Source organism: Cherax quadricarinatus, chromosome 65 (genome assembly GCF_038502225.1).
Source record: "Cherax quadricarinatus isolate ZL_2023a chromosome 65, ASM3850222v1, whole genome shotgun sequence".
In the NCBI taxonomy this organism is placed as follows: Eukaryota; Metazoa; Arthropoda; class Malacostraca; order Decapoda; family Parastacidae; genus Cherax; species Cherax quadricarinatus.
The window spans coordinates 18,718,726-18,738,044 of record NC_091356.1 but is presented as its reverse complement, the minus strand read 5'-3'; the positions used below and the strand labels follow the sequence as shown (position 1 = coordinate 18,738,044).

General features: G+C 47.2%; 1 protein-coding gene across 1 annotated transcript in view; it reads right to left on the bottom strand.

The window, feature by feature from the left end:
• The window catches only part of LOC128700571 (putative neural-cadherin 2), a 271,817-nt gene that overhangs the window by 154,604 nt on the left and 97,894 nt on the right, over positions 1–19,319 (bottom strand). The window contains exon 6 of the mRNA XM_070098997.1: positions 4,988–5,151. Within this exon, the coding sequence (XP_069955098.1) occupies positions 4,988–5,151 (164 nt within the window). The remainder of the gene's footprint in view (positions 1–4,987; positions 5,152–19,319) is intronic.

Here is a 19,319-nt window from a genome sequence, read left to right as displayed (position 1 = left end):
CATTGAGTCCATGGTCACATACTGAGTGTGACTCACAGAACATTGAGTCCATGGTCACATACTGAGTGTGACTCACCGAACATTGAGTCCATGGTCACATACTGAGTGTGACTCACCGAACATTGAGTCCATGGTCACATACTGAGTGTGACTCACCGAACATTGAGATATATCTCGCCAGAGGAGACAAGGCTTCCGGGGCGCGGGGATTCCTTCCTCGGTTAGCGTAGGAACGGAAGCCCATCAAATATTCATGAAGGGATAAAGTGACCAGGTTGCCGGACTCTGAAGGAAGGAAGGAAGGGAACTTTGCACTTCAGAGGGTTATTTGAATTGTGATTGCTATGCATTACGTGCCAGCGCCTACAGCCTGAGTGATCAGGGTCCCCTCTGGCCGCCTGTATCACCTGCTGTAATAATCTCAAGAATTTATTTACGAGAGAGACGTAATGCCGAGGCAGTGATGCCTAGGTAGTGATGCCTAGGTAGTGATGCCTAGGTAGTGATGCCTAGGTAGTGATGCCTAGGTAGTGATGCCTAGGTAGTGATGCCTAGGTAGTGATGCCTAGGTAGTGATGCCTAGGTAGTGATGCCTAGGTAATGATGCCTAGGTAATGATGCCTAGGTAATGATGCCTAGGTAGTGATGCCTAGGTAATGATGCCTAGGTAGTGATGCCTAGGTAGTGATGCCTAGGTAGTGATGCCTAGGTAGTGATGCCTAGGTAGTGATGCCTAGGTAGTGATGCCTAGGTAGTGATGCCTAGGTAGTGATGCCTAGGTAGTGATGCCTAGGTAGTGATGCCTAGGTAGTGATGCCTAGATAGTGATGACTAGGCAGTGATGCCTAGGCAGTGATACCTAGGCAGTGATGCCCAGGCAGTGATGCCTAGGCAGTGATACCTAGGCAGTGATGCCTAGGCAGTGATGCCTAGGTAGTGATGACTAGGCAGTGATGCCTAGGCAGTTATGCTTAGGTAGTGATGACTAGGCAGTGATGCCCAGGCAGTGATGCCTAGGTAGTGATGCCTAGGCAGTGATGCCTAGGCAGTGATGCCTAGGTAGTGATGACTAGGCAGTGATGCCTAGGTAGTGATGCCTAGGCAGTGATACCTAGGCAGTGATGCCTAGGCAGTGATGCCTAGGTAGTGATGACTAGGCAGTGATGCCTAGGCAGTGATGCTTAGGTAGTGATGACTAGGCAGTGATGCCTAGGCAGTGATGCCTAGGCAGTGATGCCTAGGCAGTGATACCTAGACAGTGATGCCTAGGCAGCGATGCTTAGGTAGTGATGCCTAGGCAGTGATGCCTAGGCAGTGATGCCTAGGCAGTGATGCCTAGGCAGTGATGCCTAGGCAGTGATGCCTAGGTAGTGATGACTAGGCAGTGATGCCTAGGCAGTGATGCCTAGGCAGTGATGCCTAGGCAGTGATGCCTAGGTAGTGATGCCTAGGCAGTGATGCCTAGGCAGTGATGCCTAGGCAGTGATGCCTAGGCAGTGATGCCTAGGCAGTGATGCCTAGGCAGTGATGCCTAGGTAGCGATGACTAGGCAGTGATGCCTAGGCAGTGATGCCTAGGTTAGGTTAGGTTAGGTTAGGTTAGGTTAGGTTAGGTTAGGTTAGATTAGGTTAGGTTAGGTTAGGTTAGGTTACGTTAGGTTACGTTAGGTTACGTTAGGTTACGTTAGGTTGCGTTAGGTTAGGTTAGGTTAGGTTAGGTTAGGTTAGGTTAGGTTAGGTTAGGTTAAGTTAGGTTACGTTAGGTTACGTTAGGTTACGTTAGGTTAGGTTAGGTTAGGTTAGGTTAGGTTAGGTTAGGTTACGTTACGTTCCGTTAGGTTACGTTAGGTTACGTTAGGTTAGGTTACGTTAGGTTAGGTTAGGTTAAGTTAGGTTACGTTACGTTACGTTAGGTTAGGTTAGGTTACGCTAGGTTACGTTAGGTTTGTTATGAAACTGAACAAGTGTTTCCTGACGTGGGTCTTAGTCATATAATGACCCCGCAGCTGGAACTTTTGGTCCTGTGATGGAAGCCTTCCACTGGCTTACTAGTTAACCCCTTTTTAAAAATTTTCATTATAAAAAGAGATATTATGTAAGAAATTCCTCAGAAAGTGAAGGAAGTCAGTCACATACGTCAACCAAGTGTCAAGACAGACGTTCATAGTCACTCGTCAGACACATTGTTAAATAACAGTAATAGTACCAGAGTTTATCTTAAGCATGGTCAACCCAAGACGTGAGAAGATCTTCCCAGGTCAAGCATGTCAACCCAAGACGTGAGAAGATCTTCCCAGGTCAAGCATGGTCAACCCAAGACGTGAGCAGATCTTCCCAGGTCAAGCATGGTCAACCCAAGACGTGAGAAGATCTTCCCAGGTCAAGCATGGTCAACCCATGACGTGAGCAGATCTTCCCAGGTCAAGCATGGTCAACCCAAGACGTGAGGAGATCCTCCCAGGTCAAGCATGGTCAACCCAAGACGTGAGCAGATCTTCCCAGGTCAAGCATGGTCAACCCAAGACGTGAGCAGATCTTCCCAGGTCAAGCATGGTCAACCCAAGACGTGAGCAGATCTTCCCAGGTCAAGCATGGTCAACCCAAGACGTGAGCAGATCTTCCCAGGTCAAGCATGGTCAACCCAAGACGTGAGCAGATTTTCCCAGGTCAAGCATGGTCAACCCAAGACGTGAGCAGATTTTCCCAGGTCAAGCATGGTCAACCCAAGACGTGAGCAGATTTTCCCAGGTCAAGCATGGTCAACCCAAGACGTGAGGAGATCTTCCCAGGCCAAGCATGGTCAACCTAAGACGTGAGAAGAGCTACCAGGTCAAGCATGGTCAACCAAAAGTGAGAAGAGCTCCCTAGGTAAAGCATGGTCAATCCAAGACGTGAGAAGAGCTACCAGGTCAAGCATGGTCAAACCAATAGTTAGAAGAGCTCCCCAGGTCAAGCATGGTCAACCCAAGACGTGAGAAGAGCTACCAGGTCAAGCATGGTCAACCAATAGTTAGAAGAGCTCCCCAGGTCAAGCATGGTCAACCAAAGACGCAAGAGAAGCTCCCCAGGTCAAGCATGGTCAACCCAAGACGCAAGAAAAGCTCCCCAGGTCAAGCATGGTCAACCCAAGACGCAAGAAGAGCTTTCCAGGTCAAGCATGGTCAACCCAAGACGCAAGAAAAGCTCCCCAGGTCAAGCATGGTCAACCCAAGACGCAAGAAAAGCTCCCCAGGTCAAGCATGGTCAACCCAAGACGCAAGAAGAGCTTTCCAGGTCAAGCATGGTCAACCCAAGACGCAAGAAAAGCTCCCCAGGTCAAGCATGGTCAACCCAAGACGCAAGAAAAGCTCCCCAGGTCAAGCATGGTCAACCCAAGACGTGAGAAGAGCTCCCTAGGTCAAACATGGTCAACCCAAGATGTGAGGAGAGCTACCAGGTCAAGCATGGTCAACCCAAAGACGTGAGGAGAGCTACCAGGTCAAGCATAGTCAACCCAAGACGTGAGGAGAGCTACCAGGTCAAGCATGGTCAACCAAAAGTGAGAAGAGCTCCCCAGGTCAAGTATGGTCAACCCAAGACGTGAGGAGAGCTCCCAGGTCAAGCATGGTCAACCCAAGACGTGAGGAGAGCTCCCAGGTCAAGCATGGTCAACCAAAAGTGAGAAGAGCTCCCCAGGTCAAGCATGGTCAACCCAAGACGTGAGGAGAGCTACCAGGTCAAGCATAGTCAACCCAAGACGTGAGGAGAGCTACCAGGTCAAGCATAGTCAACCCAAGACGTGAGGAGAGCTACCAGGTCAAGCATGGTCAACCAAAAGTGAGAAGAGCTCCCCAGGTCAAGCATGGTCAACCCAAGACGTGAGGAGAGCTACCAGGTCAAGCATAGTCAACCCAAGACGTGAGGAGAGCTACCAGGTCAAGCATAGTCAACCCAAGACGTGAGGAGAGCTACCAGGTCAAGCATGGTCAACCAAAAGTGAGGAGAGCTCCCCAGGTCAAGCATGGTCAACCCAAGACGTGAGGAGAGCTCCCAGGTCAGGCTCAGGGAACAACAACTAATGTTATGTTAGCTTCAAGAGGCCACTAGCCATCAACACACACGTATATTACATGATCGCATGACTACACATAATGTCACATGAGACAACATGATGGTACAATAGAATCACATAAGAATTATCTCACACCGCAATAGTGAAAGTACTCTTGTCTCCGAGTGTTCTTCCTGACACTCTGCACACCATGATCTGGCTTTTTATAATAATTAGTGTAGCAAATATTAGGAGGTAGCAGTAGTAATCGTAGTAGTAACAGCAGATGTAGTAATAGTACCAGTAATAGTAGTAACAGTATTAGTAGTAGTACACACAAAACTGCAGGCCTTGTGGGTCATAGCAGTAGTCACTTTATCTGACATTTTTGGGTCATCCTGGACGGTTCTCTACACATAAGCTGCTATGTATGATAATCTTTGTAAGTGTATTTGTGTATACCTGAATAAACTTACTTATATCAGTGACATACTACTATATAGAAAGCTACTTATTATACTGAGCATTTCGGGAAAATTAGGTCAGTTTTGTCTCAGGATGCGACCCACACCAGTCCACTAACACCCAGATACCCATTTTACTAATGGGTGAACATAGACAACCTGTGTAAAGAAACACATCCAGTGTTTCTACCCTCGCCGGGAATCGAAGCCGGACCCTCGCCGTGTGAAGTGAGAGCTTTAGTCACCAGGCCACGGGCCACAGTATTAGTAGCAGCAGTAGTAGTAACTTTTAATAATAATAATAATAATAATAATAATAATAATAATAATAATAATAATAATAATAATAATAATAATAATAATAATAATAATAATAATAATAATAATAACAATAATAATAATAATAATAATAATAATAATAATAATAATAATAATAATAATAATAATAATAATAATAATAATAATAATAATAAGAATAATAGTATTAAACTAACCCTGAAGGTGAAGTTATTAGAGATGTCGTGGTCAACGACCGTGAGGGTGGCCAGTACACGCTCGACAGGATGGTTCTCAGAGACGTCGAGGGACCACTCAGGACGAGAGAACCTCGGAGGAACATCATTGATGTCCTCCACGTCCACCACCACCGTCCCTGTACCTGCAACGTGACAGTATAATCCGTCATTAGAAGCTATGTAATTCAGTGAAATAGCCGGGATTAAGCTACGAATTGAAGAGTAGTCAGAATGTTGACACCATGGAGGGAGGCCAGTCATAAAGGCCACGAGTGGCGTGATGTCATAGAGGCCACGAGTGGCGTGATGTCATAGAGGCCACGAGTGGCGTGATGTCATAGAGGTCACGAGTGGCATGATGTCATAGAGACCACGAGTGGCATGATGTCATAGAGGCCATGAGTGGCGTGATGCCACTGAAGCTACGAGTGGCGTGATGTCATAGAGGTCACGAGTGGCGTGATGTCATAGAGACCACGAGTGGCATGATGTCATAGAGGCCACGAGTGGCGTGATGCCACTGAAGCTACGAGTGGCGTGATGTCATAGAGGCCACGAGTGGCGTGATGTCATAGAGGCCACGAGTGGCATGATGTCATAGAGGCCACGAGTGGCGTGATGCCACTGAAGCTACGAGTGGCGTGATGTCATAGAGGCCTCGAGTGGCGTGATGTCATAGAGGCCACGAGTGGCATGATGTCATATAGGCCACGAGTGGCGTGATGCCACTGAAGCTACGAGTGGCGTGATGTCATAGAGGCCACGAGTGGCGTGATGTCACTGAAGCTACGAGTGGCGTAATGTTATTGAGGCCACGAGTGGCGTGATGTCACTGAGGCCTCGAGTGACGTGATGTCATTGAGGCCACGAGTGGCGTGATGTCATGGAGGCCACGAGTGGCGTGATGTCACTGAAGCTACGAGTGGCGTGATGTTATTAAAGTATGTTTGGTTCAACTCTTATTAATGATCTAACTGTAGAATAAATCATTTTTTAAGATGTTTCGACACTTTCTACTCTCATCTTCAGGTCTACAAAAAAAACTATAATGAAAAATAAAATCACCATATAATTAAAAATCTTGTAGGAGCTCTCATAAGCGCCTAATTTAGGATTAAGTTGGCATGTATAAAGAAATGCCAACATCAGAGACGACTTAAGATACGCCTGTGTCCTCCACAGGGACTTAGAGGGACATCTGAGTACAGTTCGTCCTCACAGAACAAGATCTTAGACGCTGACGATGATTCAGTAGAGTTCAGTCAACGTTAAATTCAGTAATGAATTTAACTGTCGTGAGCAACTTGTTCATTTTACGTAAGGTAATGTTAATGTTTTCGTTAGCTGCCCACGACCACAAAATGTCATTCATATTATCTTTACCATCTGGCGATGGTAGGTTAAATGTTCCTCAGTATTAAAAATAAAATTGACTGCCTTCTCAGGACACAATACTATGCGACAAGATTTGTCAGAATTACCACTCAAAGCTGTTTTTTTTTTTTAAATTTTAAGGTAATCTGGAGAAGCTTCAGAAAGAATTGGACTGGTATATGCCCCGCAAAAGTATTTACATCCAGCATCATAGTTGGATCGGGAAAGTGCTGAGTGTACGCACCAGTAAAGTTAGATACACCAGGATTTTAAGAAGAATGTCTAGATCTCCAGGAAGATCAAGTGCAGTAGCAAAATTTTGGTAACTATCCATTTTCGAAATTTGGGGATCATGTCAGGGATGAGATCGTTCTGACTCTGGAAGCCGAAGAGGCTCTTGTTTTATTTCCGACAGTATACCTTTGTAAAGATGAGAGTAATCTTACACCAACTCAAATCACTTTTATGCGGAGGTACAGTCAGTGGCCTCCACTCCAAAACAACAGAAATTAGTGCCAGCCAACAAAGCTCCCCCCACCGCATACCATCAATACGACGACATTTATCCTTGCAAATATACAGGGTCTGAAGCCACCAACGAACAACAAAATACCTTTCATCCATAGAATGCTTACAGACAAACGCAATTTTGCGGTTTTCACAGAGACCCACATAAAGGATCACCTTGACAAGGAAATATGGATTCCAGGTTATAACCTATACAGATGTGACAGAGTGAACAGGTATAAAGGGAGGAAGGGGTTGGTCTGTATGTCACAGTCACTGATATGCTCGGAACTCTCTAAACGCAGTAAAGATCGAGAACCAAAACCTGGTCATTGTGATTGTATACAAGCGTCCAGATGCAACTTCCCAACAATTCCAAGAACAACTTTTGAAAATTGACCAGTGTCTGGAAAATCTTCCAGCTCCTGCCTCCAACATCTTGCTGCGAGGAGATTTCAACTTAAGACACCTAAAATGGAGGAATGTAATAAATAAAAATTTTTACAGGAGGCAGCTCAGATGAAAATTTACACACACACACATGAGATATTAAATCTTGTCACCAAATTCACTTTAAACCAGTTAATAACAAGAGCCAAAAAAACTAGAAAATACACTGGACCTCATCTTCACTAACAACGATGATCTGATACGTAATATAACCGTATCAAAGACAATACACTCAGATCACAACATAACAGAGGTACAGACATGTATGTACAGGGCTCCTGACCAGCAAAATGTGATCAGTCATGAGGGTGTCTTCACAAAATTCAACTTCAGTAACAAAAATATGCAATAGGAACAAGTCAACAATATCCTAAATGAAACAAGCTGGGATGGTGGCCTAAACAACATAAATTCGAACCTCTACCTAGAAATAATTAACTCTGTGGCACTTGAGGGCTGCTCAAGGCACATTCCTTTAACACATAGGAAGAGAAGATGTAAACTAGAAAGAGAGGCGCTGTCTATACAGGCGAAGGTGAAGAATCACGGAGCTGCTGAGAGGGGGGCAGTATATCTGAAATACGAAGGGAGGCACTGGTCAGAGAAATAGCAAATATCGAACTAAAACTTAAGGAATCTCACAGTAGACAAGAAACTCATGAAGAATTAAAGCCATAAATGAAAATGAAAGAAACCCAGAATACTTCTCTTATGTCAAATCTAAGTATTAGACCCTGCTTAGGCGAGATGGGACACAGATGACAGCAATGAAATGAGTGAGATACTAAAGGCAAAATATGACTCGGTGCTTAGTGAGCCGCTAAATAAACTAAGAGTCGACAACATAAATGAATCTTTTTTATGAGGGAGACTCAGAACTTATTTAATTTAAACATCTCTCTTATTACACTAACTCCACATGACTTCGGAAAGGCAATAAATGACATGCCCATGCACTCTGCCCCAGACCCAGACTCGTGGAACTCCGTCTTCATCAAGAACTGCAAGAAGCTCCTGTCTTCAGCATTCTATGGAGAGGGAGCATGGACATAGGGTTCATCCCATACTCACTTGAAATAACAGACATAACCCCACTCCACAAAGGTGGTAGCAAAGCAATTGCAAAGAATTACAGACCAATAACGCTAACGTCCCATTTCATAAAAATCATTGAGAGGGTTCAAGAAGCAAGATCGTCAACCACCTAGACAACATCATTTACACAACCCAGGGCAACACGGGTTTAGAGCAGGTCGCTCCTGCCTGTCCCAGCTAATGGACCATTATGACAAGGTCCTGGATGCTATAGAGGATGAACAAAATGCAGATGTAGAATACACAGACTTTACAAAAGCTTTCGCAAAGTGTGACCATGGTGTAATAGGGCATAAGATGCGTGAAAAAGGAGTAACAGGAAAAGTTGGTAGAAGGATCTACAGCTTTCTAATAGAACACAAAGAGTAGTAGTAAATAAAGTAAAGTTTGAGCCAGCTACAGTGAAATGCTCTGTTCCACAAGGCACAGTACTTGCTCCGAGTGTACCACAAGGCACAGTACTCGCTCTCAGTGTTCCACAAGGCACAGTACTCGCTCCTAGTGTACCACAAGGCACAGTACTCGCTCTCAGTGTTCCACAAGGCACAGTACTCGCTCCCAGTGTACCACAAAGCACAGTACTCGCTCCCAGTGTTCCACAAGGCACAGTACTCGCTCCCAGTGTTCCACAAGGCACAGTACTCGCTCCCAGTGTTCCACAAGGCACAGTACTCGCTCCCAGTGTTTCACAAGGTACAGTACTCGCTCCCAGTGTTCCACAAGGCACAGTACTTGCTCCCAGTGTTCCACAAGGCACAGTACTCGCTCCCAGTGTTCCACAAGGCACAGTACTCGCTCCCAGTGTTCCACAAGGCACAGTACTCGCTCCCAGTGTTCCACAAGGCACAGTACTCCCTCCCAGTGTTCCACAAGGTACAGTACTCGCTCCCAGTGTTCCACAAGGCACAGTACTCGCTCCCAGTGTTCCACAAGGCACAGTACTCCCTCCCAGTGTTCCACAAGGTACAGTACTGGCTCCCAGTGTTCCACAAGGCACAGTACTCGCTCCCAGTGTTCCACAAGGTACAGTACTGGCTTCCAGTGTTCCACAAGGCACAGTACTCGCTCCCAGTGTTCCACAAGGCACAGTACTCGCTCCCAGTGTTCCACAAGGCACAGTACTCGCTCCCAGTGTTCCACAAAGCACAGTACTCGCTCCCAGTGTTCCACAAGGTACAGTACTGGCTCCTAGTGTTCCACAAGGCACAGTACTCGCTCCCAGTGTTCCACAAGGCACAGTACTCGCTCCCAGTGTTCCACAAGACACAGTACTCGCTCCCAGTGTTCCACAAGGCACAGTACTCGCTCCCAGTGTTCCACAAGGCACAGTACTCGCTCCCAGTGTTCCACAAGGTACAGTACTCGCTCCCAGTGTTCCACAAGGCACAGTACTCGCTCCCAGTGTTCCACAAAGTACAGTACTCGCTCCCAGTGTTCCACAAGGCACAGTACTCGCTCCCAGTGTTCCACAAGGTACAGTACTCGCTCCCAGTGCTCCACAAGGCACAGTACTCGCTCCCAGTGTTCCACAAGGCACAGTACTCGCTCCCAGTGTTCCACAAGGTACAGTACTCGCTCTCAGTGTTCCACAAGGCACAGTACTCCCTCCCAGTGTTCCACAAGGGACAGTACTCGCTCCCAGTGTTCCACAAGGCACAGTACTCGCTCCCAGTGTTCCACAAGGTACAGTACTCGCTCTCAGTGTTCCACAAGGCACAGTACTCCCTCCCAGTGTTCCACAAGGTACAGTACTCGCTCCCAGTGTTCCACAAGGCACAGTACTCCCTCCCAGTGTTCCACAAGGCACAGTACTCGCCCCCAGTGTTCCACAAGGCACAGTACTCGCTCCCAGTGTTCCACAAGGCACAGTACTCGCTCCCAGTGTTCCACAAGGCACAGTACTCCCTCCCAGTGTTCCACAAGGAACAGTACTCGCTCCCAGTGTTCCACAAGATACAGTACTCGCTCCCAGTGTTCCACATGGCACAGTACTCGCTCCCAGTGCTCCACAAGGCACAGTACTCCCTCCCAGTGTTCCACAAGGCACAGTACTCGCCCCCAGTGTTCCACAAGGCACAGTACTCGCTCCCAGTGTTCCACAAGGCACAGTACTCGCGCCGAGTGTTCCACAAGGCACAGTACTGGCTCCCAGTGTTCCACAAGGCACAGTACTCGCTCCCAGTGTTCCACAAGGTGCAGTACTCGCTCTCAGTGTTACACAAGGCACAGTACTCCGTCCCAGTGTTCCACAAGGTACAGTACTCGCTCCTAGTGCTCCACAAGGCACAGTACTTGCTCTCATTGTTCCACAAGGCACAGTACTCGCTCCTAGTGTTCCACAAGGCACAGTACTCACTCCCAGTGTTCCACAAGGCACAGTACTCGCTCCCAGTGTTCCACAAGGCACAGTACTCCCTCCCAGTGTTCCACAAGGCACAGTACTCCCTCCCAGTGTTCCACAAGGCACAGTACTCGCTCCCAGTGTTCCACAAGGCACAGTACTCCCTCCCAGTGTTCCACAAGGCACAGTACTCCCTCCCATTGTTCCACAAGGTACAGTACTCGCTCCCAGTGTTCCACAAGTTACAGTGCTCGCTCCCAGTGTTCCAAAAGATACAGTACTCGCTCCCAGTGTTCCACAAGATACAGTACTCGCTCCCAGTGTTCCACAAGGCACAGTACTCGCTCCCAGTGTTCCACAAGGCACAGTACTCCCTCCCAGTGTTCCACAAGGTCAAGTACTGGCTCCCAGTGTTCCACAAGGCACAGTACTCCCTCCCAGTGTTCCACAAGGTACAGTACTCGCTCCCAGTGTTCCACAAGGCACAGTACCCCCTCCCAGTGTTCCACAAGGCACAGTACTCCCTCCCATTGTTCCACAAGGTACAGTACTCGCTCCCAGTGTTCCACAAGGCACAGTACTCCCTCCCAGTGTTCCACAAGACACAGTACTCCCTACCAGTGTTCCACAAGGCACAGTACTCGCTCCCAGTGTTCCACAAGGTACAGTACTCGCTCCCAGTGTTCCACAAGGCACAGTACTCGCTCCAAGTGTTCCACAAGGCACAGTACTCGCTCCCAGTGTTCCACAAGGTACAGTACTCGCTCCCAGTGTTCCACAAGGCACAGTACTCCCTCCCAGTGTTCCACAAGGCACAGTACTCGCTCCCAGTGTTCCACAAGGCACAGTACTCGCTCTCAGTGTTCCACAAGGCACAGTACTTGCTCCCAGTGTTCCACAAGGCACAGTACTCGCTTCCAGTGTTCCACAAGGCACAGTACTCGCTCCCAGTGTTCCACAAGGCACAGCACTGGCTCCCAGTTTTCCACAAGGCACAGTACTCGCTCCCAGTGTTCCACAAGATACAGTACTCGCTCCCAGTGCTCCACAAGGCACAGTACTCGCTCCCAGTGTTCCACAAGTTACAGCACTGGCTCCCAGTGTTCCACAAGGCACAGTACTCTCTCCCAGTGTTCCACATGGCACAGTACCCGCTCCCAGTGTTCCACAAGGTACAGTACTCGCTCCCAGTGTTCCACAAGGCACAGCACTGGCTCCCAGTGTTCCACAAGGCACAGTACTCCCTCCCAGTGTTCCACAAGGCACAGTACTCCCTCCCATTGTTCCACAAGGTACAGTACTCGCTCCCAGTGTTCCACAAGGTACAGTACTCGCTCCCAGTGTTCCACAAGGCACAGTACTCGCTCCCAGTGTTCCACAAGGCACAGTACTCGCTCCCAGTGCTCCACAAGGCACAGTACTCCCTCCCAGTGTTCCACAAGGCACAGTACTCGCTCCCAGTGCTCCACAAGGCACAGTACTCGCTCCCAGTGTTCCACAAGGCACAGTACTCGCTCCCAGTGTTCCACAAGGCACAGTACTCGCTCCCAGTGTTCCACAAGGTACAGTACTCGCTCTCATGTTGTTCCTCATCCTCATGTCTGACATAGGAGTGATAATGTAAGGGGTCTCACTTTCAAAGATCTGCCACATATGCTAGGAAAATTGTAGGATCGATAATGAGAACCTTCAAAACTAGGGACGCCAAGCCCATGCTGATTCTCTTCAAATCGCTTTTTCTGTCTAGACTGGAATATTGCTGTACACTAACAGCACCTTTCAAGGCAGGTGAAATTGCTGACCCAGAAATTGTACAGAGAGCCTTCACGGTACACATAAATACGATAAAACTCCTGAATTACTGGGAACGCTTGAAGTTCCTTGACTTGTATTCCCTGGAACTCAGACGAGAAAGTTACATGATAATATACACCTGGAAAATCCTCGAGGGATTTGTACTAAATATACAAACGAAAATCACTCCCTTCGAAAGCAAAAGACTCGGTAGGCGATGCAACATCTCCCAGTACACTAAGAGACAACACATTAAGTGTCAGGGGCCCACGACTGTTATACTATCTCCTAGCATATATAAGGTGGATTCCTGGCTGTCTTCAAGGCGCTGGACAGCCACCTAAAGTCAGTACCTGACCAGCCGGGCTGTGGTTCACACGTCAGTCTGCGTGCTGTCAGCAGTAACAGCCTGATTAATTAAACCCTGATCCACCGCGAAGCCTGGTTACAGACCTGGCCGCGGGGGCCCTGACCCCTGAAACCCTCTCCAGGTATACTCCAGGTAAATAAGGACAATTTTGCGTCGATTATAACTGAAGGGAAGACTCGCGTGGTTTCTCAGTGTATCTTGCGCACACCGGGACAAGATGCCCAGATAATGTCTGGTCCCATTGTAGGAATATTATTTGTTTTTCTTTTCTGATTTGAAAAAATTGTGCCTTTTTAATATGAGGATCTCTAAATATTAAGTGTGTTTTAACCTGTAAAACTTGCGTAACGGGTTGTCAACAAGGTTGACCAAGTGGTCTTGCATCATCGGTCTGGGAGACACAACTCTCTTCTTTATGGATCGTTAATTTCGTAAGATAAGACAGATTTCAGAAAGACAACATACACATTAACTGTTCTAGGGAGGATTTCTAACTCCCTTGTACACAATGTTTGCTAATATTTACTCTTATTTAGCTGACTTTAAGTTATTGAATGAGTTAGAACCATAACAAAGCTGCTTCTCTCAACCGGATATAACTTGAAAACATTTCAGTATACAGATAATTTCAAAACATTTAATTAGAATTTACCTCCTTGAGTTGCACCAGTAAGTGAAAGCTCTGATATGGCTCGTGGACTATCAGCAACAATATGGCTCGTGGACTATCAGCAACAATATGGCTCGTGGACTATCAGCAACAATATGGCTCGTGGACTATCAGCAACAATATGGCTCATGGACTATCAGCAACAATATGGCTCGTGGACTATCAGCAACAATATGGCTCGTGGACTATCAGCAACAATATGGCTCGTGGACTATCAGCAACAATATGGCTCATGGACTATCAGCAACAATATGGCTCGTGGGCTATCAGCAACAATATGGCTCGTGGACTATCAGCAACAATATGGCTCGTGGACTATCAGCAACAATATGGCTCATGGACTATCAGCAACAATATGGCTCGTGGACTATCAGCAACAATATGGCTCGTGGACTATCAGCAACAATATGGCTCGTGGACTATCAGCAACAATATGGCTCATGGACTATCAGCAACAATATGGCTCGTGGACTATCAGCAACAATATGGCTCATGGACTATCAGCAACAATATGGCTCGTGGACTATCAGCAACAATATGGCTCGTGGACTATCAGCAACAATATGGCTCATGGACTATCAGCAACAATATGGCTCGTGGACTATCAGCAACAATATGGCTCGTGGACTATCAGCAACAACATGGCTCATGGACTATCAGCAACAATATGGCTCGTGGACTATCAGCAACAATATGGCTCGTGGACTATCAGCAACAATATGGCTCATGGACTATCAGCAACAATATGGCTCGTGGACTATCAGCAACAATATGGCTCGTGGACTATCAGCAACAATATGGCTCATGGACTATCAGCAACAATATGGCTCGTGGACTATCAGCAACAATATGGCTCATGGACTATCAGCAGCAATATGGCTCGTGGACTATCAGCAACAATATGGCTCATAGACTATCAGCAACAATATGGCTCGTGGACTATCAGCAACAATATGGCTCGTGGACTATCAGCAACAATATGGCTCATGGACTATCAGCAACAATATGGCTCATGGACTATCAGCAACAATATGGCTCATAGACTATCAGCAACAATATGGCTCATGGACTATCAGCAGCAATATGGCTCGTGGACTATCAGCAACAATATGGCTCATAGACTATCAGCAACAATATGGCTCGTGGACTATCAGCAACAATATGGCTCGTGGACTATCAGCAACAATATGGCTCGTGGACTATCAGCAACAATATGGCTCGTGGACTATCAGCAACAATATGGCTCGTGGACTATCAGCAACAATATGGCTCATGGACTATCAGCAACAACATGGCTCATGGACTATCAGCAACAATATGGCTCATTGACTATCAGCAACAATATGGCTCATGGACTATCAGCAACAATATGGCTCATGGACTATCAGCAACAATATGGCTCATAGACTATCAGCAACAATATGGCTCATGGACTATCAGCAACAATATGGCTCATAGACTATCAGCAACAATATGGCTCATAGACTATCAGCAACAACATGGCTCATGGACTATCAGCAACAATATGGCTCATGGACTATCAGCAACAATATGGCTCATGGACTATCAGCAACAATATGGCTCATAGACTATCAGCAACAATATGGCTCATAGACTATCAGCAACAATATGGCTCATGGACTATCAGCAACAATATGGCTCATAGACTATCAGCAACAATATGGCTCATAGACTATCAGCAACAATATGGCTCGTGAACTATCAGCAACAATATGGCTCATGGACTATCAGCAGCAATATGGCTCGTGGACTATCAGCAACAATATGGCTCATAGACTATCAGCAACAATATGGCTCGTGGACTATCAGCAACAATATGGCTCGTGGACTATCAGCAACAATATGGCTCATGGACTATCAGCAACAATATGGCTCATGGACTATCAGCAACAATATGGCTCATAGACTATCAGCAACAATATGGCTCATGGACTATCAGCAGCAATATGGCTCGTGGACTATCAGCAACAATATGGCTCATAGACTATCAGCAACAATATGGCTCGTGGACTATCAGCAACAATATGGCTCGTGGACTATCAGCAACAATATGGCTCGTGGACTATCAGCAACAATATGGCTCGTGGACTATCAGCAACAATATGGCTCGTGGACTATCAGCAACAATATGGCTCATGGACTATCAGCAACAATATGGCTCATGGACTATCAGCAACAATATGGCTCATAGACTATCAGCAACAATATGGCTCATAGACTATCAGCAACAATATGGCTCATGGACTATCAGCAACAATATGGCTCATAGACTATCAGCAACAATATGGCTCATAGACTATCAGCAACAACATGGCTCATGGACTATCAGCAACAATATGGCTCATGGACTATCAGCAACAATATGGCTCATGGACTATCAGCAACAATATGGCTCATAGACTATCAGCAACAATATGGCTCATAGACTATCAGCAACAATATGGCTCATGGACTATCAGCAACAATATGGCTCATGGACTATCAGCAACAATAATGAATGTAATCGTAGTCCTCGTTTATTCAAGCTATTAATGTTCCCTTTCGAAATCTGAGAGTGTTTCTTAGTTCCTTCAGCTGTATCTTAACTCTATGTCAAATTTTTTATCTTTTCTTGAAAAGTTTCAACGATTAACGTTTTTTACTTTCCTCTCCGAGTACGATAAACAACGTGTCCTGTCCCTCTCCGAGTACGATAAACAACGTGTCCTGTCCCTCTCCGAGTACGATAAACAACGTGTCCTGTCCCTCTCCGAGTACGATAAACAACGTGTCCTGTCCCTCTCCGAGTACGATAAACAACGTGTCCTGTCCCTCTCCGAGTACGATAAACAACGTGTCCTGTCCCTCTCCGAGTACGATAAACAACGTGTCCTGTCCCTCTCCGAGTACGATAAACAACGTGTCCTGTCCCTCTCCGAGTACGATAAACAACGTGTCCTGTCCCTCTCCGAGTACGATAAACAACGTGTCCTGTCCGGAATCGAGTTCACTCTTCAGCACTTTCAGTTACATTCTAATGCCACAGCAGTGTACAGCGACGGCTCCTGATCCCCCAGATGGGGTTGGATATGCGGATGTTTTATCAGAGATTAATTTTCCAGAGTTTTATGCAACATTAAATGCTACCACGCACATTGCACAATGTTCACATTCTCATTCATTACTGTTTCAGACTCCCAAAATGCGGCGTTACAAGCTGTCCGGACACTTGGCTTCCTACTTCCTACCGTGATTCATATATTACAATAATTATGATATATTTTTAGCCCGCACGTAAGCGTCGTCTCTTGCTGGGTCTCTGGACACACTAACTTCCAGGGAAATGAACAAAAAATCTCTCTTTTAGAGGAGTCTTCGTTTTCAGACTCTTTTCAGTACTGTCTCAGTAACTCCGAAGACAGTGGTAACCGCGCGGCTCTGAATTACCAGACACATATTTCCCCATCAAACCACAATTGGATTCTTAGCGAATACTTCAATCGCTGAAAGCGTTGGAAACTGAACAAACGCGTTGACGAGTCGGTCAGTCGGACACAGATACCTTGTATACAGATGCCACAATGAGAGACACCAGGTGCACTCTCAGTCGGACACAGATGCCTTCTATACAGATGCCACAATGAGAGACACCAGGTGCACTCTCAGGCGGACACAGATGCCTTCTATACAGATGCCACAATGAGAGACACCAGGTGCACTCTCAGGCGGACACAGATGTCTTGTACACAAATGCCACAATGAGAGACACCAGGTTCTCTCTTTGAGAGGAATTCCAGGAAGATTCACCACACATTAATACAATGTTCCATCTATCCCCAAGCAGCAGAATTCACTCTCCCTGACAGCTTCACTCTAGATGACCTCTCTGACAGCCTCACTCTAGCTGACCTCTCTGACAGCCTCACTCTAGCTGACCTCTCTGACAGCCTCACTCTAGCTGACATCTCTGACAGCCTCACTCTAGCTGACATCTCTGACAGCCTCACTCTAGCTGACAACTCTGACAGCCTCACTCTAGCTGACCTCTCCGACAGCCTCACTCTAGCTGACCTCTCTGACAGCCTCACTCTAGCTGACATCTCCGACAGCCTCACTCTAGCTGACATCTCTGACAGCCTCACTCTAGCTGACATCTCTGACAGCCTCACTCTATCTGACATCTCCGACAGCCTCACTCTAGCTGACCTCTCTGACAGCCTCACTCTAGCTGACATCTCCGACAGCTTCACTCTAGCTGACCTCTCTGACAGCCTCACTCTAGCTGACATCTCTGACAGCCTCACTCTAGCTGACATCTCCGAAAGCCTCACTCTAGCTGACCTCTCTGACAGCCTCACTCTAGCTGACATCTCTGACAGCCTCACTCTAGCTGACATCTCTGACAGCCTCACTCTAGCTGACATCTCCGACAGCCTCACTCAAGCTGACCTCTCTGACAGCCTCACTCTAGCTGATATCTCTGACAGCCTCACTCTAGCTGACATCTCTGACAGCCTCACTCTAGCTGACATCTCCGACAGCCTCACTCTAGCTGACCTCTCTGACAGCCTCACTATAGCTGACATCTCTGACAGCCTCACTCTAGCTGACATCTCTGACAGCCTCACTCTAGCTGACATCTCCGACAGCCTCACTCTAGCTGACCTCTCTGACAGCCTCACTCTAGCTGACATCTCTGACAGCCTTACTCTAGCTGACATCTCTGACAGCCTCACTCTAGCTGACATCTCCGACAGCCTCACTCTAGCTGACCTCTCTGACAGCCATACTCTAGCTGACATCTCTGACAGCCTCACTCTAGCTGACATCTCTGACAGCCTCACTCTAGCTGACATCTCCGACAGCCTCACTCTAGCTGACCTCTCTGACAGCCTCACTCTAGCTGACATCTCTGACAGCCTCACTCTAGCTGACATCTCTGACAGCCTCACTCTAGCTGACATCTCCGACAGCCTCACTCTAGCTGACATCTCTGACAGCCTCACTCTAGCTGACATCTCTGACAGCCTCACTCTAGCTGACATCTCTGACAGCCTCACTCTAGCTGACATCTCTGACAGCCTCACTCTAGCTGACATCTCTGACAGCCTCACTCTAGCTGACATCTCTGACAGCCTCACTCTAGCTGACATCTCCGACAGCCTCACTCTAGCTGACAACTCTGACAGCCTCACTCTAGCTGACGTCTCCGACAGCCTCACTCTAGCTGACCTCTCTGACAGCCTCACTCTAGCTGACATCTCTGACAGCCTCACTCTAGCTGACATCTCTGACAGCCTCACTTTAGCTGACATCTCTGACAGCCTCACTCTAGCTGACATCTCTGACAGCCTCACTCTAGCTGACATCTCTGACAGCCTCACACTAGCTGACATCTCCGACAGCCTCACTCTAGCTGACGTCTCTGACAGCCACACTCTAGCTGACATCTCTGACAGCCTCACTCTAGCTGACGTCTCCGACAGCCTCACTCTAGCTGACCTCTCTGACAGCCTCACTCTAGCTGACATCTCTGACAGCCTCACTCTAGCTGACATCTCTGACAGCCACACTCTAGCTGACATCTCTGACAGCCTCACTCTAGCTGACATCTCTGACAGCCTCACTCTAGCTGACATCTCTGACAGCCTCACTCTAGCTGACATCTCTGACAGCCTCACTCTAGCTGACATCTCTGACAGCCTCACAC